Genomic DNA, 25,141 nt, shown 5'->3' on the forward strand with positions numbered 1-25,141 from the left:
ATATTCTATTTCTAAACTCTACCAGGATCAATTAGGGCTGTTTCTGGTGTGGATTTTCAGCGTATCCTAAATGCACTAGCCAGTGCTAGTCCTGGCTGGCTGCTTTTTATCTTGTTGCCTGACAGTCAACAGTGAAAAGGGATTTTTATTTAACAAGAAAGGATTATCTATTAAGGTCCTACTTCTCATGAGAAGGTCGGCAGCCACGTGCGTGACTGCATCAAATGTATAGGCATACTCCAGCTGGCGCTGGCGGGGCCGGCATGGATGGTGGGATGAAGGCTGAAGTGGGAAGGACTGACCTGCCTGATGTGGTACCAGGCTCCTGGGCAAGCTTGTGGTCTGTGTCCCTGGACTGGATACCCCCGGGATACTTTGGGTCTGCCTGTGGTTGCAGCAGTAACATTTGCTCTTCCACTGCAGATCCTCTGGCTCAGTTACACTGCCAAAAGCGGACGTAAATAGCGCACGGTTTTATGCAAAAGGTGCGTGTCATTGGCCTGTGCCACCGTAGTATAAGTGAAACCTGAAGCTGAATGCTGGAGATGCTTTGAGCAGTCTGCAGTGGGCTTAGTGCTTACAGAAAATAACTTGCATCCACGCTAAAGCCACATCTTTTTACTTGCAGCATTTCAGCTCTAATCTGCTCCTTCACAGTGAACATCTAATCAACTTTGCAAGAGTAGATGAGCATGAAGGACTTCTAAAAACAGACTTTGATGGGTTTATCTCATCTTTTTTTCTCAATCCTGTTGTTTACCTTTTGTCCTCTCTCTGTCTCTCTCTTACTCTTTTTCTTAAAACTTATATAGAGAGTTCAGGCAATTTGAATAACAGCATTAAAAATTGCTGCCAAATTTAAGCCCCTTCTCCCCACCCCTTGTTTATAGTCTCTGAATCCTGCTTCGTTTTTGACTGCAGCCATGATCTTGTAAAGATTTTTACATGGTCATTAGGCATTTTATGAAAAAAATGTTTCTCTTAGTTTTGAAATTTTCTGCGTTTCAGTTTTGTTGAGTTGTTACATCTTGTGTTGGGTGGCAAGGAGGAAGGGTTCGAAGTCCAGTGCCGTGAGCTACTCTAGAGAGCTAGATCAAAATATTTACCCATTTCACAGCAAAGAATTAATGTCAGCTTCACAGGCAGTCTTTGAAGAAGTCATTCAATGAATTAGTTCAATTTAAAATGATAATCTTGTTATGGTAATTGACCAAAAACTAAAGAAAAAAAAGCAGTATTGGATACAGAGTACTGAGCAGCCCAATATTGAGCAGCCTGATTTCCATTGATAAATGTTTAATGTGAATTTTGGGAATTATTATCAGAACAAGAACAGAGCTGGTGATCTGCAAAGACTATTTTTAAGTTTTCTGTTTATAATTGGGAAGATTATTTCATGCAGTGGAGTTTTCATTCCTTCGTTTTATAATATTCTGTAAATTACTTGGCTGAAGAGGGTTCTGACATGGCAGAATAGCGGGTAAATTCAGATGCAAGTGATCCGAATTTGTTTTGTTTAAACCACATTTTTGCCTATCTTCCAATCATCACCAATAAAAAAAAAATTGATTGCTGCAGCTTTGTGGCCGGTGTTAACTCTGGTCATTCCCCTCTGATACAGTCCGGAGGCATTTCCCACCGAACTGTGCAGCACCCATCATGAAATTCGATTTTAAAAACATCTGTAATCATCGGGCAGCTGCGGAAAAAGTGTTGCTTAAAAACTGATCGCTGAAAGGATCGCTGTAAATGTCACATCTCGGTAGGAAGTGCCGCCTGTGAGGTGATGCTTGAGGCCGTGGGGTTTGGAGAGAAATACCTTCAAAATCAGGCTGGTTGTACCCTTCGTGCTTCTTACTGTTTGCTGCATTTTCCCGTAACGCCGTGGGGATCGCTGCTCGTAGCTCTGCCCCGCAGAAGTAGCCCAGTCATCTGGAGGTGTGCATTCAGCTCGTGGTGGGACGATCCATGTGCTTCAGTTGAAAAATGGAATAAAAAATAATTTGCGCTGTATTATCTGCCAGTTTCCGAGAGAGAGAGAGATAAAGTTTCTAGCTGCAGTTTCTGCTCCAACCATACTTATTCGTGTAGTGATGGCACCTTCAGCAGAGACCAATAAATTATTCATATTTAATCTAGTATTGTAAAAAAACCTAAATTCTCCCATGAGCAAGTAACGTTGGAATGGTAAAGTTATCTTCTTTAGTTCAGATAACATTTTTCTCATTTATTTGTGTATTTTTGCTGGTCTGTTGAAAGTTTAATTTTTCTGCCACAAATTCTGGCTTTATGAACAGATAAATGTTAATATCCAAACTAAGTAGCTCTCAGATAATTGAAGAGGAGATTGTGGGCTTCAGCATAAAATGCACTATTGAGTTGTCTTTTACGTAGTAGGAAATGTCGACTGTCAGGCTTTGCGCACATGTGATTGAATGAGTTTTGTGATTGGGAGAACTGAGATCTGATATAAAAGACTCCGTGTCTCCATTTTCCATGTGTCTTTTGTATTTAACACCAACAGGAGACCAAACCAGAGCAAATACCGATGGGGCATGAGAAAAAGTTACCAAAACGCTTCTTTACTCCTTGCCAGAGGAAATTCGACTTGGTTCGTCTTAGCTGTGTTGACTCAATGTGGTTACAACTCTGTGTATTCTGTTTAAAAAATGCAAAATACAATAACCAGACTATTAGATCCGAAAGCCAGGTGTGATGTAGTTGTTTGCTTTCTCATGGCAGCCACCAGCTCAGCCCACTTAGAAGATCTCGCATACCTGGATGAGCAGAGACACACTCCCCTGCGGACCTCCCTCCGAATGCCGCGGCAGAGCATGGCCGGCGCCCGGACACAGCAGGACCTGCGAGGTAGGAGCGTGCTGGAGGCTTCGGGGCTCGCGTTTCCCCGGGCTCTCTGGGGTGGGAGCCTGGGACTGCAGCCGCTTCGTCCGCATCCTCGTGAAAATGCTGGAGCCGGACTGTTTTACGTATAGGTATTAAGCACTGCCTCTGCATGAGGATGTGAACCAGTCGCCTTTATTTCCAGTGTCCTTGGTGGCATGGCCAGATCGGAGGGGAAAGAACGTAAATGAAGTAATGAACTAAGTACTCCTGCCTTCTGTCTGGTGGTGGCATCTTAGCTGGATGGTGCCCCGCTGCTCCATGATCAGTGAAGTGCCGTCGGTGTAACACTTTGGGGTTGCTTTTCTGGGCTGACTTAAATGTCTGGTTTGCCGGATGCACACTGTATGTAGCTATGGTGGAAAGATGGGTTATAGAGGAATCGTATTACTGAATTGGCCCCAAGTCTGAGCAGCCTCATTTTTCAGGAACACGTGTACAAATCGGCAAATTGTACATTAAAGCCAGCGTGCGGCATTGCAGCCCCTGCACCGCTTTCCAGAGCTGCTCTGCGCCTTGAGGTGGGGTAATGGCCATCTCCTCCGTGTTCAGCTTGTCAAGGGTGCTGCTCTCCCTGAGCCCAGCGGCCACGTCCAGGGTGATGGGATGGGCTGCGTGTGTCTATGGACAGCCTGGGACTGAACCTATACATCCACCACTACGTCACATAAGGATATTCCTGCAAAAGATCCCCAGATTCCTCTCCTTGATTGCTCCCCTACCAGCCCTCCGTCAGTCTCTGAGCGCTGTGGGGCTAATACTTTGATAGTTTCTAAAAAAATGAGAAATTTTGATGGGCTACTATTTTTTTTCTTCTTTTTTTAAACAAAAGGAAAGGATTACAGCCACTGCTTCACAGTTTGCAGCGTAGCAGTAGGGAAGGAGCCAGGCGCAGTGTATGGGGCCACCATCCTGACGCGTCCCTCTTACAGACGCTCACAATGCCGGTATTCAGGCAGCCCTTTGACTTCTGAAAGGCCTTTTGAGAGGGGAAATTTTTGTGGTTCTTCCTGGCAAATACCACAAAAAAGACGTTAGCAATGAGAAGAGGAGCCAGGGCTGACATTTTAGTATTTTGTTTATTTCCAGGCAACTCCAGCTAGATTCACCCCATGTCCTTGGGGTTTCAGCCCACCCTACAACTTCAGTCCCCCTTTTAATCTGAGCACAGTCTTTGGCTGCATCCTCAAGCGATCACCGTGACAGCCCTGCATCTGCAGCAGATCACCGGGTTAATGCTTCATCCCCATCATTTGTCATTGCACAGATGAGTAAACGGCCGAGGAAGCTCGTTTGGGATTTTTTCTGGGCATTGCTGTGCCATGAGACTACTTTGTTCTCCCCTGTATGTGGGGAGAGGGGTTTCTGTTGGCAGTACATTAAACTTTCCTTTTCTCTGGGGTTTTTTTGAGCAAGTGCCCACCGTCCTCAGGTAAGGAAATCAGGAGCTGGAGGGTGGCAGGTTGGGTTTTCACTCAGCACCGCAAGCACGACCTGTTACAGCCTGGTTGGGATTTCTACCAAATGCACAAGCCCCCGACTGGAAGAAAAAAGTGATTTTGTGTTGCTTTGGATCGCGGTCTGTAATGAAATCATATTGGCTGGTGAGACAGTTATAAAAATGTATTAGCAGGCAGTAAGTGAAGAAAGCAAAGTTTGACAGACAAAATTTCCATATGTTCGAAGGGAGCGGCTTGCCAAGGCTTCGTAATTTGCAGTGATTGCATCCAAAACATTAAACTTTATTGTAGGAACAGAATCAAATTGTTTTCCAGACACACTTTTAAAAACCATGTACCACTACATATTTTCTTTCTTCTTTTTGTTCTTTTTTTTTTTTTCCTTTTTTGTGAAGGTTGCATGAGAATAGCGGCAGTGTTTCAATTTTTTTGAATTTGCTTCTGATCCTAGTTGAGGTGCCATGCTATTTTTAAAAAGAGAGGGAGAAGAAGAGGACGTGAAAAAACCAAACCGACCACTATTTGGAAATATTTTCATTTCATTGAGTATGTGAGGGGTTTTTTTCCCCAAAAAATACTCCATGTTCCAGATATTACTGTGGAATTGTATTGATCTGGGCTGTTATAATCACCAGCTCTTTGTTCCAACTGGAAATCCTAAACTTGGGTTTAACTTTAATATCTCTAGTCTTGGCACTGGGCTGAAATAGCGAAGCAATTCCTGGCCCTGTGTCAGGGGGACACGTTACAGCCTGCTGATTTGTTCCCAGGGTTCAAGAATCCCAGAGCAGAGAAACTAAATGGGAGGCTGTCCCTGCTATTTTTTTGTTAAATCAGTTATTTTAACCAGGGGAGTAATTTAGCAATCCCAACAGCTAAGAGCATGACAAGGATTCGTACCAGTGGCAGGTTTTTAATAGGATGGTGAACGCAGTTTTCGCTTTTACTATTTTCAGCCAGCGGGATTTGAAGCTGTTCAGGGTTGCTGTAACCCAAAGTACAAGATGATGGCTGTGATGTACCGTGGAGCAGGAGCCAGATGGCAACCAAATTATATGGTATTAGAACACCCTGACTGTTGCCATCGTCATTTTTTTTTTTCTCCAAAAAGCAAATGTCAGCGCTGATGCAGGGTGTGAAGGACCGTGGTGTTTAGGTGAGGCTTGGAGTGGAGGATGGCTGACTCCACCAATATATTGTTTACCAATATAAGCAATATGGCCGTAGCATGTTTTCCTTAAACTGTCTTTTCTAATTTTCTCTTTTTTTTTTTTTCCTCACGCTATGTGTTTAATACTGTCACCTTTTGGGTAAGAGAGTTTCACATACTTCTTAAAAATGCTAAAAAATAGTTTAGCTTTTTTAGGCACACGGTCTGTGAAAAATAGGCACTGGTTTCATCCTGATGGATGTGTACGTTTAAGACAACACTTGAAAGAAGTTGCAGTCTAAAGCAAGTAAAGGAAATAAAAGTCAGACATTTGGCTAATTTATGGGTTCCTATTTAATGAAGGACACAGCAGATGCTGATTGATACTGTGTTATTCAGAACCACATTTCGTTGTAATAAATATTAAAGCGCTTCTCACCTCGGCCTCCTCTCAGCATATTGGCAATATCCAGGCTATGCAGCTCAGCCCTGTAAGGGCTTTCTTTGGACAGCAAGATGTATCTTCCACCAGGGGATACTAAAACGGCAACAAAACGCATCTAGAACAAAATGTAAAACAACTAATGAGCTGTGGATGCTGATTGCCAACGTAGCTGAGAAAAAATTCCTGTTTGAAGAGAGGGGAGTCTGTAAAACAAATGATTTCTGAACAGGCATTTTAGAGTCTTTCAACAACTAAAATAACTAAAAATTCACTTTGCATAGCAGAGGGTGACCTACGTGGTAAAGCAGGACGGGCCTTTCTCTGACTTTGCTCCTGCTCGTTTTCAGCCGAATGGCTTTTTTTTTCAATTGTGCACATAATACAGCCAGCTTTGGTTTGATTTAATGGAAGTTTGCAGCCACAAAAAAGAGCTAAGATGGGTATGGTAGGCAGTGTTTCAGCTTGGGGTTTGAATTTATTGCTTGGGCTCTACAGAAGTTTGCACAGTATTTCATCAACTCTCATGAAAATTTTACGCTACCAGACCTCGTTCTGTCCCACTCCACACACTAATTTCCAGGAAAAGTATGGGTTTAATTTATGTTAAGATATTATCAGAAGTTCTGGGTATTTCTCTGGTACTCTGGTTTAAGTTTTATAAAATGCTTCATTAAAAAGGAATATAAAACCCAGTAAGTGTTTGACAAATTTTCAAGGATGGGAAGGCAGCTTATTCACATACTTTGATTTTCACAAGTACTAAAGTGGCTAATAGGGTTCATCCAAAACGTGTGTGCACATCCTCACCCGATACTTCTGAACCTTCTTACCCTCTTTTTCAGAGCCCTTTTCATTAGCTTATCCTTTAATTAATTTCTGCCCCAGATGTTGAAGCTCCGGTGCAGCCTTCCTTCTCTCTGGTTTTCCTTTCCTTGTCACGTGGGGTATTTTTTCAACTCTTTTCAGAGTTGAAAAATTCCTCCGGGGCTCCGGGCTCTTCCCCCGGGTTTGTGCCTTGCCTGCCTGTGCCTGGGGACTGCTGGCTGCTGAGGGCTGTAAAACAAATAGTAACAGGGGAGGATTTTCGCGTGGTTCAGCAGACAGTATCAGGAATTAATGAGGATCTGGCACATGGCTTGCAATTAGTTAATGGCAGTCTTAAATTATTCATAAATGTTTTCAACAGTCCGGCTAGGAAAACGTTGATGCTGCATTTATCTTCCAAAGACGACGTGGTGAAATAAAATGTCTTCTGCTGGCACGTGGAGGTGATTTTGGTGGCTGGTGGGACAAAAAGCGTGTTCTCAGCACTCATGTCAATGTGTCATGTCAAACCAATGTGGCACTGAGTGTTTTCTTAAGGGCGAGATGCTTACCAGCATCCCTTGCCCTCCAGGAGCCCTGAGATTACGAAGCCTGAAGTCGTGAAATGGCCCACCAGGCTGGCAGGAGAAGAGGTTTGCTTTGCTGTGGTCAGTGACTGGTGGTGTTGGAAGGTCAGGAGGGGCAGGAAGGTTGGATATAGGTAAATAAATGGGTATGTGTCTTCTCAGGGTTTTGTTAAGCCTTTTTTAGGACAGGATATGCTATTCCCAGATGACAACCAAGATGTGTATATTCATGTCCACTCAGATAAAGACCAATCTTTAGGATATCCTTTGTCTGTTTGGGGTGTTGTGGTCAAAGGTGTAGGCATCACACAGCCTCAAAGCCATCTACACCTCTGAAAAGAAACCAAGATTTGAGTCCCAGTCTCCACCATGTAAAGCAGGAGCTTATTGGATCCCATAGCTTTTATATTTAATCAGTTTTGTCTCTGCATTAGCCCCCGAGACCATTTGGTACCTGTTAGACTTCTGGCTTTCAGAAGAGCATTATTGTACATTTTCACTCACTAGCACAACATACCACGTATATACACGCATGCACAAGTAAAGCAAAGCTGTAGTTTATCAAGCACAAATCTTAGCTTGATGTTTTCCAAATGGAGTCTTTTGATTTTTTTTTTAATTTTTTTTTACTTAGTTTTCTATGTATAGTATTGATGGCATAATGCAAACAAAAGATTTCCCTTGTCAAATGCGCTGCTGGAACGCTTCGTTTGCATCAGTCGGACCACTACAGCTGGTTATCTCAGCCGCATCCATGTGCTATTGCTCGTGCAATATGCCATCCTCTGCTGGGAAGCCCATCAGTCCCACTGATGCCGAGAGCCAGGCTGGAGCTGCCGCAGCCAGGAGCTGTGATGGGGACATGGGGACGTGCGGCCCCGGGGCTGCCTCGACACCGCTGGCTGCAGCAGCCCCGCCACCACCAGCAATTTTGCTTCTCCAGCACCTTCCCGTGCCAGCATATCCTGCTGCGCTCGCGTGACAGACCCCAGCAAGGGGAATCAAACGAGCTGCTTGTGAGCTCATGCAATTCAAAAGCCATCTCTACTCTAGGATAAATTTAAAGCACATTCATCATTTTCAAGTGGGAATAAAAATACAGATCCTGTCTGCAGCATTTTCTGTATCAGGTTTGTTTTTTTTTTTTTTTAAAAAGGGAAATTCAAAATACCAAACATTTTTAAGTACAGGCTATTTTCTTTAGGCATATCTGATGTAACATTAAATCCCAGCCCCTTTATCAGCTCTGGTTTAATGGATCAGCTCTCTGGTCAGGTCTGTGAAGGATTTCAAGGCGATTTGAGCCATGGGCATCAGTTCAGCGGTTCCTCAGGGTGGGTCCCAGTGCAGTGATGGAGTCAAGGCACAGGAACGGGGCGATGCTGGGGGCAGAGGCGGCAGAGCCTCAGAGTCGGGGGGAGCAGCTCTTCTGCTGCTGGACTGGTTCAGAGGGAGGGAGGTTGGGGGGACTGGCAGGGAGCAGGCACCCGCATGGTTTGTAGCTTCCAGAGGGATTCATTGCACAGCCTGGGAGTGGAGCTCATCCCGAAGCACAGAGCTTGACACAGCACGCTGGTCTGTTCAAAAACCATGTGTTTATATTTACAGTAAGATCTTCGGGGTGGTAGCACACCTATAACCTCTTCCCATGCAGATAAAGCATTTCACTGTTGTAATTTGATAAACTATTTTCAATGAGTTTAGTACAAAGTCTGGTGCATTATCTGTACCCCTGAGGGCCTTCAGGCCAGACCAGGAGGTCTGCGTGGGGATTAAACCACCACCTGCACGTCCACAGCAGAGGGTGAGCGGGTGAAGAAAGGACAGACGTCAGCAGTTGCTGAATGATGTTTGTGCTTTTTAAGTGTCTGGGGACTTTTAAAACTTCAAAGAAACCAAACGGTCTCCACTGGAAGCAGCTAATGTAAATGATGGGAGTGTGATCGTGCCAAGAGATAACACTGAGCAAACCGATAGTTTTTTTTACTTAAATCCTTCTGCAGCCCTGCTCAGGGAACTCCTCCTCTGCGGCTTCATGGGATTTCTTTTAAAATATGCTATGAAGACATTTAGATTTTGTATGGTTGTTTTCGTTAGCAGCATGCTGTATGATCTCAAAGCAAATTGAATTCAACTTCTGTGATCCACAGCTCAAATTTTCCACAGCTTACCACATCAGCTTAAATACACGTGTTGAATGTCAAGTACAATACATGTATTGCAGTTGGAAGGTGTGTTCGGAGCTGCCATACCAGGTCCAGGTCTGAAATCGTGTCCCATGGATGTAGCTCCATCCATGTCACTTAGCCCTGACTTGAAGGGATTGCGTTCTAAAATTGGGAAGTTTGCAGCTAAGGCACACAGTGTGACTAACCTCCCCCTGAGTGGGAATCACCTGCTGTCTTTGTGGCCACCTTCTGAAAGTTTTTAATTTAGAAAGCATTTTGGTGGTAAAGTGGAAAGATCCAGCAACTGTCTCTGCCGGCACAAAGTGCTTCCATCGCTTTGTGGTGGTTTAACCCCAGCTGGCAGCTGAGCCCCACGCAGCCGCTCGCTCACTGCCCTCAAAGTGGGATGGGGAGGAGAATCGGAAAAGTGAGAAAACTCGTGGGTTGAGATAAAGACAGTTTAATAGGGAAAGCAAAAGCCGCACACGCAAGCAAAGCAAAACAAGGAATTCATTCACCGCTTTCCATGGGCAGGCAGGTGTTCAGCCATCCCCAGGACAGCCGGGCTCCATCACGCGTAACGGTGACTTGGGAAGACAAACGCCGTCACTCCCAACGTCCCCCCCTTCCTTCTTCTTCCCCCAGCTTTCTATGCCGAGCATGCCGTCCGATGGTCTGGAATATCCCTTTGGGCAGCTGGGGTCAGCGGTCCCGGCTGTGTCCCCTCCCAGCTCCTTGTGCCCCCCCAGCCTGCTCGCTGGTGGGGTGGGGTGAGAAGAGAAAAGGCCTTGACTCTGTGTAAGCGCTGCTCAGCAAGAACGAAAACATCCCTGTGTTATCAACACTGTTTCCAGCACAAATGCAAAACATAGCCCCGTACCAGCTACTATGAAGAAAATTAACTCTACCCCAGGCAAAACCAGCACAACTTTTTAAATTTTTTTTTATAGATTCATACATATCATCTCCCTATTACAGATCTCATAGGCAGAACACACCATACAAGTTGATCTTTCTAATAGGACTTTTTCACCAGATCTGTGCACAGTTGTAACTCTTTTTAGGTGTGCCTTCCCTAGATAGCTTGTGCCAAATGGAAAGAACGGCAAATACCCTCTCCCTCCACCCCCAAATGTTCCTGAAAAAGTTTCAAGGCTGGTTTGGGTTTAGTTGTACATTTTATTATAATGTAATGCATCAAAAAATGGGAAAAGTGACATGATCAATATCCATGTTTTTAGGTGTTAGCGTTGCACCAGCATACGTGATCTGTTGGGGAGGTATTTCTTGCACTCCTTGTTAACTTTACGTTGCTTGCAACACTGCTTTTCCTTGTGAAAAGAGAAAATGTTTTAATTGCCATACAGGAAAATCCTATCAGCAATCTGGTTTCATTTATATACTTTAGAAGAGTTGAAATAACTTTGCATAGATTGATTTAACACTTCTAAGTGCTAAGATTTTTTTTTTTTGTGCTCATTGGATTGAACAGGTGAACAGACATATTCTATATCTATACATTGAACAGACATACAATACTGTGTCACAGGCGTAGCTGCCTTGGAAAGCGTACCATTCTGCCTGTGGCAGGGCCTTTAATTATGGTGACTTTAAGCAAGAAATTCCATTTCTCCAGCTACACTTTCCCTAGCTGTAAACTACTTCTTCCTGTAAAATTCTCTGAACTCCTTTGGTGGAAAATGCTATGAATGAGCCAGATGCTTTTAACAACAAACCTGCGGGTAATAAACAAGCTTGTATTTTTTTCACCTTTTGTAGTGAAAAGATTTCTAAGGGAGATTAAACAGCAATTTCCGAACTATAGTTTTACTGTTAGCATTGATGTTCTTTCCCTGTGTTTCTTCTTTATAGTACGCTTCGCACCTTATAGACCTCCCGACATCTCTCTGAAACCACTGCTCTTCGAGGTGCCCAGCATCACCACCGAGTCCGTCTTCGTTGGCCGGGACTGGGTGTTCCACGAGATAGATGCGCAGCTGCAAAGTTCAAACGCCAGCATCAACCGAGGTGTAGTGATCGTTGGGAACATCGGGTTTGGAAAAACCGCCATCATCTCCAGACTGGTTGCGCTCAGCTGCCATGGCACACGTATGAGACAGATTGCTTCTGATAGCCCACATGCCTCTCCGAAACGTAAGTACAGCAGTACACAGATCTTCAAAACTCAGAGACCTTTTCCATCAGCTTTTATAATGGTTTTGGCTGAAAAGATCCCATTCCTCTTCAGGCCCAAGAAATCAGCTTAGTCTTTGTTGCCAAGCAAAGGAAGCACCTGTCAGCAATATTTATGCTGCTCCTGTTTCAAACCTACTTTTTGAAGAGTCGAAATAGTCTGTCTCATATTTCTCTGACTTAGAAACACTGTAGATTTTCTCTGATTGGGAAGATTCCAATTTTAATTGCCAATATTCTGTTATTACAAATCTATGCCGGTGCATTCTCCTTCCCATATGGTTTGTTTATCTCAGTTTATCATGGTATAAATGTTTAGGGTGGGTCGCAAGCCCATGTAGGCTCAGCACCCAGGATCGCTCTACCTCTTGTGGTCCCATCCAATTCACATCACTCTGTGCTGACATGTTTGCAGGTGGGGATGACAACATTTTAAAATAATTCAGCTCTCAGTAAGTGAGTAAGACAGGACTGCAAATACTGGGTTAGGTACCTAAAGGTGTCTTTAAGGATCTAGGTCATTGTATCTCAGTGAAACAGTAGTTAAATCTGTTTACTGGAATGCGGTACTCTTAGCCATGTCGAAATATCTGAAGTGTCACCGAATGTTGGCATGTTGAATAGTGTCACTTGTCAGAGCTAAATGAACAATGCGTAGTGAAAGGCAGGGCTTGTTTCTATATTTTAGCTGCAGCTCTGCAGTGCACCAACTGTATGTCTCCCCAGTCTGCTTAGAGGGATTGTGGAGATTAAAGAGACTACTGTACTTTACTGTACTTAACTGTTTCTGGACTAAAAGCTTGGATATTTCAAATGAGAAGGTGCCCTGCATCTTTCATGCACAAAGGACGAAGATCCTTGGTCACAGCTAACACGCTGTTGTTCAGTTCGCACTCTGGTTTGTCCATGAAGTTGAAAGCTGAATGATTCCTCAGGGCTGGTTATTGGGTTGGAGACCTTCAGAATCAATCAACTAATTTGACTTTATTTCCTAAAAAGATCACCAGTCCTAGACTAGCTGTAGAAGATAATAATTATTGTGCAAGTTTCTTTGATTTTTTTTTTTCACATGCTGGAAAAAAAATCTATTATGCTTAGTAAAATCTATGTTTAATAATAAATGCTAATCAGGTGACCTGACTACACTACAGCAGTTGTGCTATCAGCGTTAGTAAACTGGCATAAATACAGCCTCATACTCTTAATTCCTGTCTCAGAAAAGTAATACCGGTGAAGGTGGTGTTGCGTGCTCAAAATCAAGAATGTGCATCATTGCTAACACATTCAGGGTTTAATTATGTAGGCAGTAGTCATCCTCCTTTGTTGTTTGCCATTAAATGGGTCATTGTTTGCATTATGATTTCAAGTCAAGCTCAAGGATGCATTGCAGCAATCCATTCAGGAAAATCCTCTGCTAGTACAGACTGCACTTAAGAGGACTGTTGCTTTTAAAACATTCCTAAAATAAAGAAATCAGTAATTAGACATCATCAAGTACTGCATGTCTTAGCAACAGTCAAAAATGCTCTGTATGAGTACCTATGAGCGAAAATAAGAGTGGTTTGAAAATGTTATCCACAAAGGCCAGGTGAATGGACTGTTGTAGCAATCTACTGGTAAAGCCAATTTCTGCTTTGCCAGGCAAAAGAAACAGCTAAAACGCAATAGAAAGCGGTTAAACTTGACAGAGATGATTCCAGTATAATTCATTATTTGCTTGCAAGCCTTTTCCAGATCCTGCTGCTAATCCTGCTTCTCTCCCTCTGATTACATTAATGGGCTTCAGATGGATATGTTAGCTGTGGCTCTCCATTTATTTGTGTTATAAAGTAGGCACAAAATTCAGAAAAATTGGCTGTCTCCACTGAAGAAGGACTCGGAACCAAATTAACCAGCGATTGTTCAGAACGAGGGAAGCTCTGTTGGCAGAACTGCAGAGTAGGAGAGCAGTGCACTAAAATGTACCAAACTTGAAGACAGAGCATACCTTTGGGAGTGCACAATTCACTGAATTATTGCGATTATTTTAAAGTCAATGAAATTGCAGTGGAGAAGATGAATAAGACAAGCTCAACGCTTTAGCTTAGCGGTCCTTCCCAAAAGTGCTGCTTCCAAAAGAAGTTTCTTGGGGAGACTCTGGCCTGGCTGGATGGTGTCACAGTCTCTTGCTGCCTGAAATCCTAACCAGAGTATTTGTGGAAAGTATTTTAACTGCCATGCGTGACCTGCTAGAAAACAGCAGCTGCCTAGTCTGTACTAATAATGTCGGTTGTGCTTGTCCTGTAGCAATTCATAACCTCTTTCCTTGGGACAGATGTGGATGCAAACCGAGAGCTGCCCTTAACCCAGCCACCTTCTGCTCACTCGTCAATCACCAGCGGGAGCTGCCCGGGGACTCCCGAAATGCGCCGGCGCCAAGAAGAGGCCATGCGGAGACTTGCCTCACAGGTACGGAAACATTTGTCTCGGGAGTTTTTTTGGTCCTTGGGAAAATGTCAATTTTAATGGAACCTGTTGGAAGGTCTCCTGACTTACATCACTTGGTGCGCTGGAAAATGTGTGCGTTCAAATGCTTACTGGGAGAGTCTGGAGAAAAACTTCTGGAACAAGTTTTATTACCCTAGGAAAGTTATTTCTGTAAAATGAAATTCCCATTACATCAAATTCACTCCCCTTCTACCCTGCGAGTTTATCTTTCCCAGCCATCGTACATTATCCTTACAAATGTTATGATATGACATAGTTCCAGAATAATAGTAATTTTTCTTCAACAGTGAAAAAAAAATTGCCAAGTGGTTGACCAGTGTTTCATTTTGAAAAGAGCGGGTATCGTACCGTGGGTAAAGGCGCAGACTGTGAGCGTTACTGCTGTGTGCGCGTTTAGGCATTTTTTGGAAAAGTCTACAAAACAGATCATAGCCTTTAGAGCAATGCTCAAATTGTTTGCTGTTTTGGCAAGAGTGGATTGTATATAACACTATCACTTAGCGTAGGTGAGATTTACAGCTTGAATTTTATTGTATTACCGAGATTTAGCCCTACTTTTGTAGTGGTGGGAAGGTGCCATTATACTGCTTTGAAATCTGAGGAGCTTTCTCCTCCTACACCTTTTGAGAGGATGTGAGCAGTTAATGCTTTCCTCTTGCCTGGCCCCACTTTGGAGAGGAAAATGTCAAGCAAAGTCTTTGTTCTAAATTATTGCCAGGATGTGTTTTGCTTAGCTTTTTGTGCCAGATACTGTCTTGTCCTATCTGCTTTTCTGCTGCACCCAGATGGCAAGGCAGAGAGCATGTGATATCTGCGTAAGTAAATATTAAGACTTGATATTCTCCTCTTCCACGTGGAGTTCTTGAAAGGAATGCGATGGCCAGGTCTGTTTTTGTTCAGGACACATTAGTCATCGTATTCCCTGCAAATCTTAAGCATTACAGACTACCAGAAAGGCCAGTAAAGTGTGCTATCTCTGCTTAAAATACCTCATCTATCTCGACTTTCTTCCCCTGAGTGCTTAAGTAATCCTGCTGGATACGTAATTGATAAATGGATACAGTTTTAGCTTCAGTTTCCTCCTGAAAGAGGTAAGGGATATGACTCTTTCAAACAGTGTGTCACATCCACTGCATAGATCATGCACTGAAGCTTTTTTGCATCTCTGATCTCTGGAGAAAAGAGCAAGAAACAATCTTTATAGCCAAAAATAAAATAAAAATAGGTTGTTATACCTTGGCTGCAGACTCCTTTAGGAAAGGGTTTTAAAGTCCTGCTCATCCCCTAGCCAAAATTTTTTTGCAAAACAAATCCTGTGTTTTGCTGTCAGAACATAACAAATGAGTTAGGAAGATGTACTACCTCTTGTGCTAGCAGCAGAATTACAGACTTTTAGTACGATTGTTAATCTCCCAGTAAATCTCGACTACTGTAAATGTAGGCAGATTCCAGAAATAACTGTCACCGGCTTCCAGACATTAGGCCTTCATGAAAAGATCAATGCCAAGGCTGATGAGTTGACCTTAGAGTACTTGGAATCGCTTCTTCTACCCGAATAGCTGACACAGCATGCGGAACTTCTGAAAAGCAAACAGTTCCTGGGATGAGTCAGAGCAGCAGCGGCACGGCTTGATTCAGCATTTGGAGACCTTGGGTCTATTCCCAGCTTTGCCGTTAGCCTTGTTGGGATCCTTGGAGACCAGCATCTCATCTGCCTGCCTCCGTTTCCCTGCCTATTAAAAGAAAAGTGATCCATGCATCTAATGGTCCTTTGATACCTGATGCTGGAAGGAACACGTAACTAGGTGTTACAGTTTTCTCAATTCAGAAGAGCAGTTGTCTTCCAGGTAGTGCTGCAGTGTGTGCCTGGATGAAGTCATGCATTGAAATCAAGCACATGCTTAAATCCTGATTCAGAGCTTCATTTCCTACCACAAAGGGAAATTTTTCTGAAAGTATAGGAGGTTTTTCTGTTTCTTTGATTTTTTTTTTTTTGAGCTCCATGTTCCTGCTGACGATTCTTTATCATAAACAACAATTCTGTTTTTATTGCATCAGAGCCTTTTCCAGAACTGCTGTGCAGCACGCTACAAACAGTAAGTTTGATGGATTATCAAGCCTCAGGAAGGGAAATAAAGGCAAATAAAATGGTTTAGGATGTTTGTCAAATTGATAGCTGGAAGTAGTGTGCCTAGTGCACTCTTAGTAACCTCCTGAGTAGTACAACTCAGCATCACCGCTGATGAATACTTGCTGTCAACAGCAGATAAATTGATTTGCTTAGAAAGAACCATGCCGTATGATGTCCTCCTAGATAAAACAAACACTGACTATTCCACCCCAGCTGTGGTTTTTGAAGTCTCTGAGTGACACTGGGAGAAAAAGGATTACTGACCTGGCAACAGAATTGAAAATCCATTAAAATAACAGTGTTGAGGTCTTTGTTCTGTGTGCGATCGCCTCATTCAGAAACTCGATCACAGACCTCTAACTTGCCTTGGAGAGATCATGAGAATTTGTTGTTCATAAGAGGCTTTGAAGATGCTGAACTCTTAAATGGAGCAAATAAATACCCTGAATGTCTTGGTAGACAATAGTAAAAATAGTTGGTTAAAATAGTTTAGCTGCCTAATCTGAATGTCTGATGCCACAGTCTCCAACAGGCGTTCTTGGGGACAGTTTAGGAAAACCCTTCACATAGATAAGCTAAAGGCTCTCCAAAGTCTAATCTAAAAAAGAAAAGAAGGAAGAAAAAGAAGTGGAATGTCCTTTGGTGCAGGAGGAAAGAAAAGAGCAGCATATTCCTGTATCAGTAGCTGTGGAATAAAAAAAGAATTCTGATGGCCTACTTAAAACAGTTTTTGTTCAACTGGCTGAAGAAAAAAGAGCCCAAGGAAGTGAAGGAAAGACTGACCCGTAGGTTAGTCTGGTTGGAAAAGTATTTCTTGGACATGTGTGTTTTATAGTTGCATTAAGACTAGAGTCAGAATTGAAGTAGGGAAGAAAGTGTTGACAGTGATGGACAACCGCAATTGTCAGGAATATTTTAGGAGATACGTGAAACATATGTGAGGAGCTAGATAAAGCTGCGTGCAGATATTCAACCTCTGCTTGCACTGAGCAGAGCAGGATGTTCTCAGGTTGTGCTGTGGTCATTGTGCTAGAGAAATGCAGATCATTATGAAAGCGGATTAATAATATACTAACAGGCTTAAGTCATGGTTGGCGCAGGCTCCAGAATGCTAGTGGGAAGCACGCCGTCCCTCTCACCCACTCCGTTCCTTCTGAAAATGTCACTTATCCCAAAACTCCGAAGTTGTGTGTTTATGATGACAGAAATGAAAGGTGAACAGTTGCTTTTCCTCCTCTGGATTATTCAGGGTTGTACTTTTCTGCCTGTTTTTCATGCAGTAAGTTCTTGGGGGCAAGGGTTGCTTTTAGCTCTTCTTGTCAGAGATGAACAAATCATTAATTTTAGAAGTAAGTAACCGAAGACTGCCTAGCAGGAGCTCCACTCGCTCTTGCCATGCTGGAAAAGAGCGTTATTTTGTTGTAGTCTTAGGGAGCGGTTTGAAGTCGTCCATGATTTCTGGTTCAGTTTTCATCAGCAAACTAATGGAGAAGAAAAATGCTTAGAAATGAGGCAATTCAGAAAACCAGTATAAGGTGTCATTTTTGCGCTCAACAACTGTGCCAGGAAAACTGTATCCAACTGATTTAGGAGGTACCTGAAGTTATCCGCACTGGTGGGTCCTAGGAGGAGAAAAACATCAAAAACAGAGGGCCGAATTCCCTTCCTCCCAAACTTTGGTGGGCAGCTGTTGAGGTTTCTCATGTCTCAGTCCCTCTCTTTGGTCAGAAATGGAGTCTTTTGCCATACGAGTACCGATCATGGTAGGGAAGGGTTGGATACTTTTCAGGGTTTGCAGTAGTTTCTCCTGAAAGAATGAGAGAAAACAAGGAGCTTAGAATTGAGATTGCTCTGTTCGTTTTGTCATTTCTCTTCCCAACAGCCCATCTTACTCAGATTTTGGAAGTGGAAGCAGGGTGATTCTGCCTTGAGAGATTAGTGGAGAAAATACTGGAAGTACAATAATGCCTTTGTATAATTTACCTGGAGCATCACCCCAGTCTGCTCTGGCTGTCCTGTTCCAGCTCCTAGTGATCATTTTGGATATGTCAAGGGAGTATATTTTTAAAAGGGAAAGTTCAAAGTCTTGCTGTCACACCAGGGTCACATTCAAGGTTGTGGTTGGCATTGTGTAGATGGGGATAAAGAAGTGTGCCAGGAAACTTGAGGCATCAAGAGGTAAATGCCTTGCCTTCCATTTCCTTGCAAGGAAAATATTAAGTATATGGCAATGTTAATAGCTTCTTAGCAGAGATTTCTGTGAATCAATTTCCTAATTTTAAAGGTAACATTAATCCTCTTGCTGGGAACTGAGCTGGCACAATCCCCTTTTTTCCCTTTCACTCACGGGCTTCTCCTGCCTCCAAGGAGGAGCTGAGGCAGTGGCTGCTGATGGACTTCCCACCGGTCGTGGTGAGGAGCGTGGGGACATGTATCAGACCCCAGCTCTCAGCAGTGGACTTTGGAGCGGTCCTTGCTGGGGAGGTTCCTCTGCAGCTTTTCCTCCATCTCTGTCTCGGTAGGGGTTTGTAGCGTAGCATGGAGTAGAGAGACTTGCAGGGAAGGACAAGACCGCTTGTCTTGCGAGATCTGGCAAACTCTCAAAAGTCATGAATAAAACTACTCACATTGCAACACCCATCTTGACGCTTGCAAATAAAACATAAGCATTTCTGGCAAAACTGCTTGGTTAGTCTTTTGTTTTAATGTATATGCATGTATTATGGAAATAAGTTTGCAGGATTGCTGAATTTGTTTCAAGTCTGCCCTCTGACAATGAGCAGGCTGCCAGTTTTTCTGCAATGCCAACAAGTCAAGCTAGACTTGGCTCCTTCACTGCGATAGATGCATACCAGCTTTCCTGGTGAGCTAGCCACATATAGCTGAACACGTAGCTTCGTGTAACTGTAAACCCATCTACTGCTGTTCAGTGCTTATAAACATATTGCCTGATATCACAGAACGACTGTAAGGTGAAACTGGAAAAAAAAAAGTTGTGAATATGAACAGTAAGGTTTTTAAACCTAAGATCCCATAAAAAGGCAGCACTGCACACCTCTCCCATGTTGTGCCTTGCTTTTTCTGCCTTTTTACTGTTTAATCTTTCATCCATTAAAATACTTCTCGACTTTACTTGCTCTGGCCAGGGGAGGTGAGTGACCATCACTAAGTCACCACGTGGCTGTCCTTGCAGTGCCACCTTTCTGTCTCCAAATGATGCTGGGCAATGTATGACTTGGGCTGATGCATCTCAGCTGGAGCATGACCTTAGAATCATAGAATCATTTAGGTTGGAAAAGACCCTTAAGATCATCAGGTCCAACCGTAAATCTGACACTGCCAAGTCCACCACTAAACCACATCCCTCAGCGCCACATCTACACGTCTTTTAAATACCTCCGGGGATGGTGACCCAACCTTGCTTGTCTAGAGCTGGTCCTTCACCTCAGAGAAAAGAAACGAGAGGCTTTCCCACCAACCCTAGCCTGTGTTGAAAAATGCTGACCCACAAATATGTGTCCTAGGTGACCTTTGCCTTTCAGCAAGGGGCACCAGTGCCCTTCAGAGGTACGATAGCCCAAGGTGAGATCAGTTCAGCTCAAAGGAAAAAGCCTGAACTGTGTCCCCTCTGGTTAGGGTCGCCTTCCCCATTTTCCCTGAAGATTTTATCCTTTACTCGCAGAGGATTTTTAATGGATTGGCTACACAGTTTTAAATAACCCATTGAACAGCTATATTCTTTGGGTTTCTGGATGCTGTGTGGTTGCTCGTGGTAGCAGCACTTAAACAAATGGACCTGAAAGCCAGCTCTGCTGCGCTAATGGGTCGTACCCTATGTAGAGCAGCTGGTGGAGGAGCTGTACGTCCATTGCATTAGCGCACTCAGCTGATGATGAACACGGCTGGTGGCTTCAGAGGCTCTTCTCCCCATCCTCCAAGCCATAAGCCAAAGTGTCATTATCGTTGCTGCAGGCGTATAAAAAGAAAGGGAGTACTCCTACCTTACGTAGAGGTGGAGGGATTCATTACTTCTGAGCCTTGATGCCCTGCGACACTAATGAGTTTCAGAGGGCATTTACTGGCATACTCGGCTATGTAAAAGTAATGAACGTTCCCAGTAAACTGGGTCACCACATACATGCACAGTCATGTGCAATGGATAAAATACAGCAGTGCTGATTTCCATTTACGTTATTACAATCAACATTATGCCTGGCAAATGGCATTTTGGCAGGTAAAAGCATTACACTGAATTTATTTGAAGCTCTTTTGTATGGGTCAAAAAAAGATAAATCTTACTAGGTGCAGAAATATGGTTAAAATACAACGTTGAAGCCCTTTAGGAGCACTGGAAGAACTGGGGTGTTGCTGTGAGCTCAGGGGTTTGTGAGGTTGGTCCTTTTAGGGGGGGTTGGCAGAATGGCCTCCTTGCACGACACGCTTACAGAAGGAAGCCGAGGCAAATCACAGCAGAAGCGTGATGTCAAAGGAATGCTTCTTAAATGGAGGATATTCTTTTTTACAAATAGTGCCGGAGAACTGCTTAAAATTGGCCTGTCCTATTAAGTAAAAATAACTTACTTCCCTTGAGCCATCTTCAGCCCCTCTTTCTCCTTTGATGTTCACACTGTCCTTCCAGCCTTTCTCATATTACTGTTATCTCCTGCCTCTCCGCACACGTCATTTTCTCCCCCTTCTCTCTCTCTTCTTTTCCCCTCTTCACAGTTCAGTCTCTTCTCTTCCTCTGTACTTCATAGGTGATACACAATCTCTTTTGTGCCTCCTTTTGCTCCGCTCTCTGCCTTCTCTAGCCTTGTCCTCCTGCTGCGTTCATGCAGCATTTCCCCTCCTCTTCCACTGGCATTTTCAATTATCCTTGGAATAGCTGTTTTGCTTTTAATGTGCGCGTGTCTTCCTTTTTCTTCCGGCAGCTGTTTCCTAGGTCCTGACCTATATGAGGAAATCTCCCTTTTTTCCTCATTTCATGGAACTCTTCCGTATCTACTCAGCTGAGCCCAAGCCAGGTGAAATTGGTAGCTTGGCCTCGGAGATCTGGAGCGCAGTTTGCATGGCCGTGATTTAGAAAAGCATTTTGATGTGGGGAGAAGAGCTGCAGGAAAGATGTACGGCGTCTGCATGTCAGGGTGGGACACTGTTGCCGCGTCCGGCATCCGAGAAAGGAGTGGGTGAAGGAGTGAATGCGAATGGGAGGACAGTAGGAGGGGTGGTAGGAAGGTGAAGGTTATGTGAGGCCGGACGAAGGGAGAAGTGGGAAGTGGTTCTGGCAGAAAGGAGAGAGTAGGATGGCTGGTGTTGGAAGGGTTGGGAGAAGAGACTCCTGAAGACCTACTGGATTTAACACCTGAAGAGAATACGAATAATGGCTTTCATAATTCTGCTTTAGCAGTTAAGAAGATGACATTTGTGTCATTTTGGAGTAAATGAGAGTTTTGGCGCTCCTTGACCCCACTTCAGGAGAGAATGGGGTCGTGTTGAATGTTGGCCATGGTCTGTTAGAGGCGGTGCTCTGCCTTCGCCGCATCTGGTGTTTCTCAAGCCTTAGAACACATAATTAATGTTTAAAAAAACTGGCTACCAAAAAGCTTATGATAAATGTACTACTTTGGTGTGTAGCCAGCTAGACTCTCCAAATCATTTTAGGAGAGGAGGTAATCACTGGAAGTAAAATATGCATCATACAAGTGTGAATTATTTTGAAGCTCCCTTTCAAGCAAGAAAGGAAATTATACTAGTTTGTAAATTTTGGCATTTGATATTTAATATAAACAACATAATGCCTTGGTTTCTCAGCGTGCAGTCACTCGACTTGTCGAAACTGCATTCTCAGCCCTTACAAAAATGACATAAACGGATATTTTGAACAGTTCTCTTGATCTAGGTGTTACTTTTCCTATCCTTCATTGTAATCCACTTCTCTTGCATTAGGGTTGCTTATAGGCGTTGTATACTTCAAGTTTGCAATCCAGTGATTTAAATTTAATCAAACTTTAGAGCAAGGAATTTTTCAGCTTCCAACTTTATAAACATCATTTAACAAACCTGATACCTGAAATAAAGGTTTAAAAGTTTTGGAAGTCCAATTTAGTGTTTATAGTCTTCAGTGCTATGGGATGACAAAGTTCAAATTGAAACTATGATTAGAAAAATTATGCCTTAAATTGTACCAGACAAAAATGTTTACTGGTTGCAACATCCAGGCGTGCCCATACCTTTGGAAGAGCATGCTGTTCCCTGGTGATTTCATTTACTGTAACACAGTTTCTAGGTAAAATTAAATGTTTAATTCAAGGATTTTGTTTACGATGAGAGATGGTTGGAACTTTTTCAAGCAGTTTTTAAAAGCAAAGTAGTTTGATTTATGGAAAATGAAGCTTTTATTGAGAGCACACCTTTTTCAATGAAAAGTTCATTTCCAGGCTATACAAGCTCTTCGTTTTTGTTTTTTTTCTTGGATGTACTTCTTGGCTTGTCCAGTCGAGCAAAAGGAGGAGAGACTAAATAACACCCCAGAATTACAACTAGCATACGGAGCAGTCATTTCAGATGCAGTGCAAGGTCTGGACATGGTCTCCCGTATCTTAGAAGAGAATCCTAAGCAGCAGAGATGGTAATCCATCCCTCTTGCTGGATCCTTGAGTAATTAATTAAGTATATAAAGTGAAATAATTGGGAAGAGACCTTCCCCAGAGCAATAGTGGCCGGGTATTAAAGGCGTTTACCTAACACGGGGGAGAAAGAACAAGGTTTGAACCTGTTTGGGGATGAGCCCTGTCAACACCAACCCGTTGGTTGTCCTGAAGTCTCTTTCATTTACTTTTCACATTAACCCTGATCTCATTCCCAAGGGTGGAACAGAGAAACGCTTTGAAACCTTGAAATGTTTTACAGGATGAGAAAACTGTTTCCCACCCAACTCTGGTTGTATAAGTGAGGAGCCTGATTTCTAGCACCAGGCTCAGCTTGCAGCACTGGCTTTTGGCAGTCTCCCTTTGATTTGAAGATAGAGAAAATGTCACGGAGAATAAATAACATCAAGATTAAATTTTGGTGCAGTTGCATTTCTGAGAACATTGTAATGCCTTTCCTTTGGTTGCCTTTCCAAAATCTTCATTGCTTACTGGTTTAGCTTCAGATCCACCTATTAAGCATTGCATTTATCCTACTGGTTAAGGCTTAGTCAATATACCAGTAAATCCAGCACAAGGATCAAGAATGTACATGAAGGGGCTTAAATTAATTGAGTTGTGACTGTATCTGTCTCCCAATATCTAGCAGTGACCGGTCCCTTCATGGGTATTAGGTGTGTCCCTTTTCCAAGACGTGGCTCTTTAGATTCCTGGAAGAAGTTAATTGGCCCCTCATAAAAAGGAGACTTTATTTTTGTGTCTACACACCTATTGTGTAGGAAATAAGAGCTCTGCCTACAGCAATTTGGTTTCTATTACTGGGAACCTGATATCAAGGGACAGCCGCTTAAGAACTTTATACTGTGGAATCCACAAGTTATAATCCCCAAATAAATAGGATTGTTGAAAAGAAATCACTACCTTTATTGTTACTTTACCCAGTGCTGTTCTCTAAGGGAATACATTGTATTTTAACTGGCTAGTAGGAAAAATTCTGTTAGGAATTTGGAGGTATCCATTAAAGCTTATGCACATGTATTAGGGCTTGATGCTTGAAATAACAACCTAGCTTTATCATCGCTGTATGCATCACACCTCATTTTGACTGTGAAAGGAAATTATTGCATTATACCCCACTGGTAATTTCATATATTTCTATTTAAAATTAAAAGCCAGTGCTGAGCCAGCGGTGTGTGAGGACCCCACAGCCTGATGTTTTCATTTCTCGGTACCGTCCTTCGCAGTGGCAGAGCTCAGAGGCTGGATACGCCACCCCATCTGCCTTGGAGCCCGCTGCGAACCGAGGGCTGGTTATTGCAGGTGGAAAGCCAGAAAGCCTTAGTCACGGCCAACAGCCGCGGGCCACGTTTCATCTGAGCTCACGCGGCTTCCAGAGAGGCCACAGAAATCTCGTGTGCGCAGTGTCCTCAGTTATATTGTCCTTTCCAAGTTCAGAAATGTGCTTTATTTTGCAATATATGTATTTTGTGCTACAGTGCTCCAGGGAAGCGGTGGTTTTGGTGCAAAACTGATCCCACCTGCCTTGCCGGGTATTTTTGGATACTATCAGTGATTTGAAAAGAACACCCAGTGAATGGGAGCTGGAGAAAAACTTTTTGACCTGGCAGAGGCTCGCACCAAATGGCCAGGCGGTGCCACGAGGAGGCTGGTGCCAGCAAGGGAGCAGGAGGAGCTGGGCGGTGGGGCGGTGCTGGAGCAGCCTGCCGAGCGCTTTACAAGCAGAGAGAGATTTTTGTGGGCCTTTTTTTATATTGCGAAAGAAAACAGGAAAGCTGGCAGATTGGACTGAGAAGATATCACTGGTTTTCTGCTTATTTTAAGAAGTGGGCAGAATTTAGTGGGTTCTAGCAGAGTCTGAAGAATCAGGTGACCTGGGAAAAGAGGAAGTTTTCCCTTTTTTTTTTTTTTTAATTGAATTGATTTTTTGAATGAAGAGCGGGATCACAGTGGATGAGTAATGTATAGTAAGCCTGACATTCCCCCCTGTTCATGGGAATCTGTCATTTGCAGACGCTACCTTGCTGTAAGGTACTCAGCCTGTGCTCTCTGCCTGCTTCTACAGAGCTTGACATTTGAAAACAGCAAATAAAAAATAAGTTCAAGAAAACAATCACAAGTTATTACTGATGCCAAGTCCTTAAACAGAG

The 25,141-nt window shown here is 43.3% G+C and overlaps 1 protein-coding gene across 1 annotated transcript in view; it reads left to right on the top strand.

Annotated features, from left to right (window-relative positions):
- TANC2 (tetratricopeptide repeat, ankyrin repeat and coiled-coil containing 2) overlaps positions 1-25,141 on the top strand; it is a 253,232-nt gene that overhangs the window by 175,511 nt on the left and 52,580 nt on the right. Inside the window, 3 exon segments of the mRNA XM_050911874.1 lie at positions 2,743-2,868; positions 11,388-11,669; positions 14,023-14,156. Of these exon segments, the coding sequence (XP_050767831.1) occupies positions 2,743-2,868; positions 11,388-11,669; positions 14,023-14,156 (542 nt within the window).

This window comes from Gymnogyps californianus, chromosome 28 (genome assembly GCF_018139145.2).
Source record: "Gymnogyps californianus isolate 813 chromosome 28, ASM1813914v2, whole genome shotgun sequence".
Taxonomy (NCBI): domain Eukaryota; kingdom Metazoa; phylum Chordata; class Aves; order Accipitriformes; family Cathartidae; genus Gymnogyps; species Gymnogyps californianus.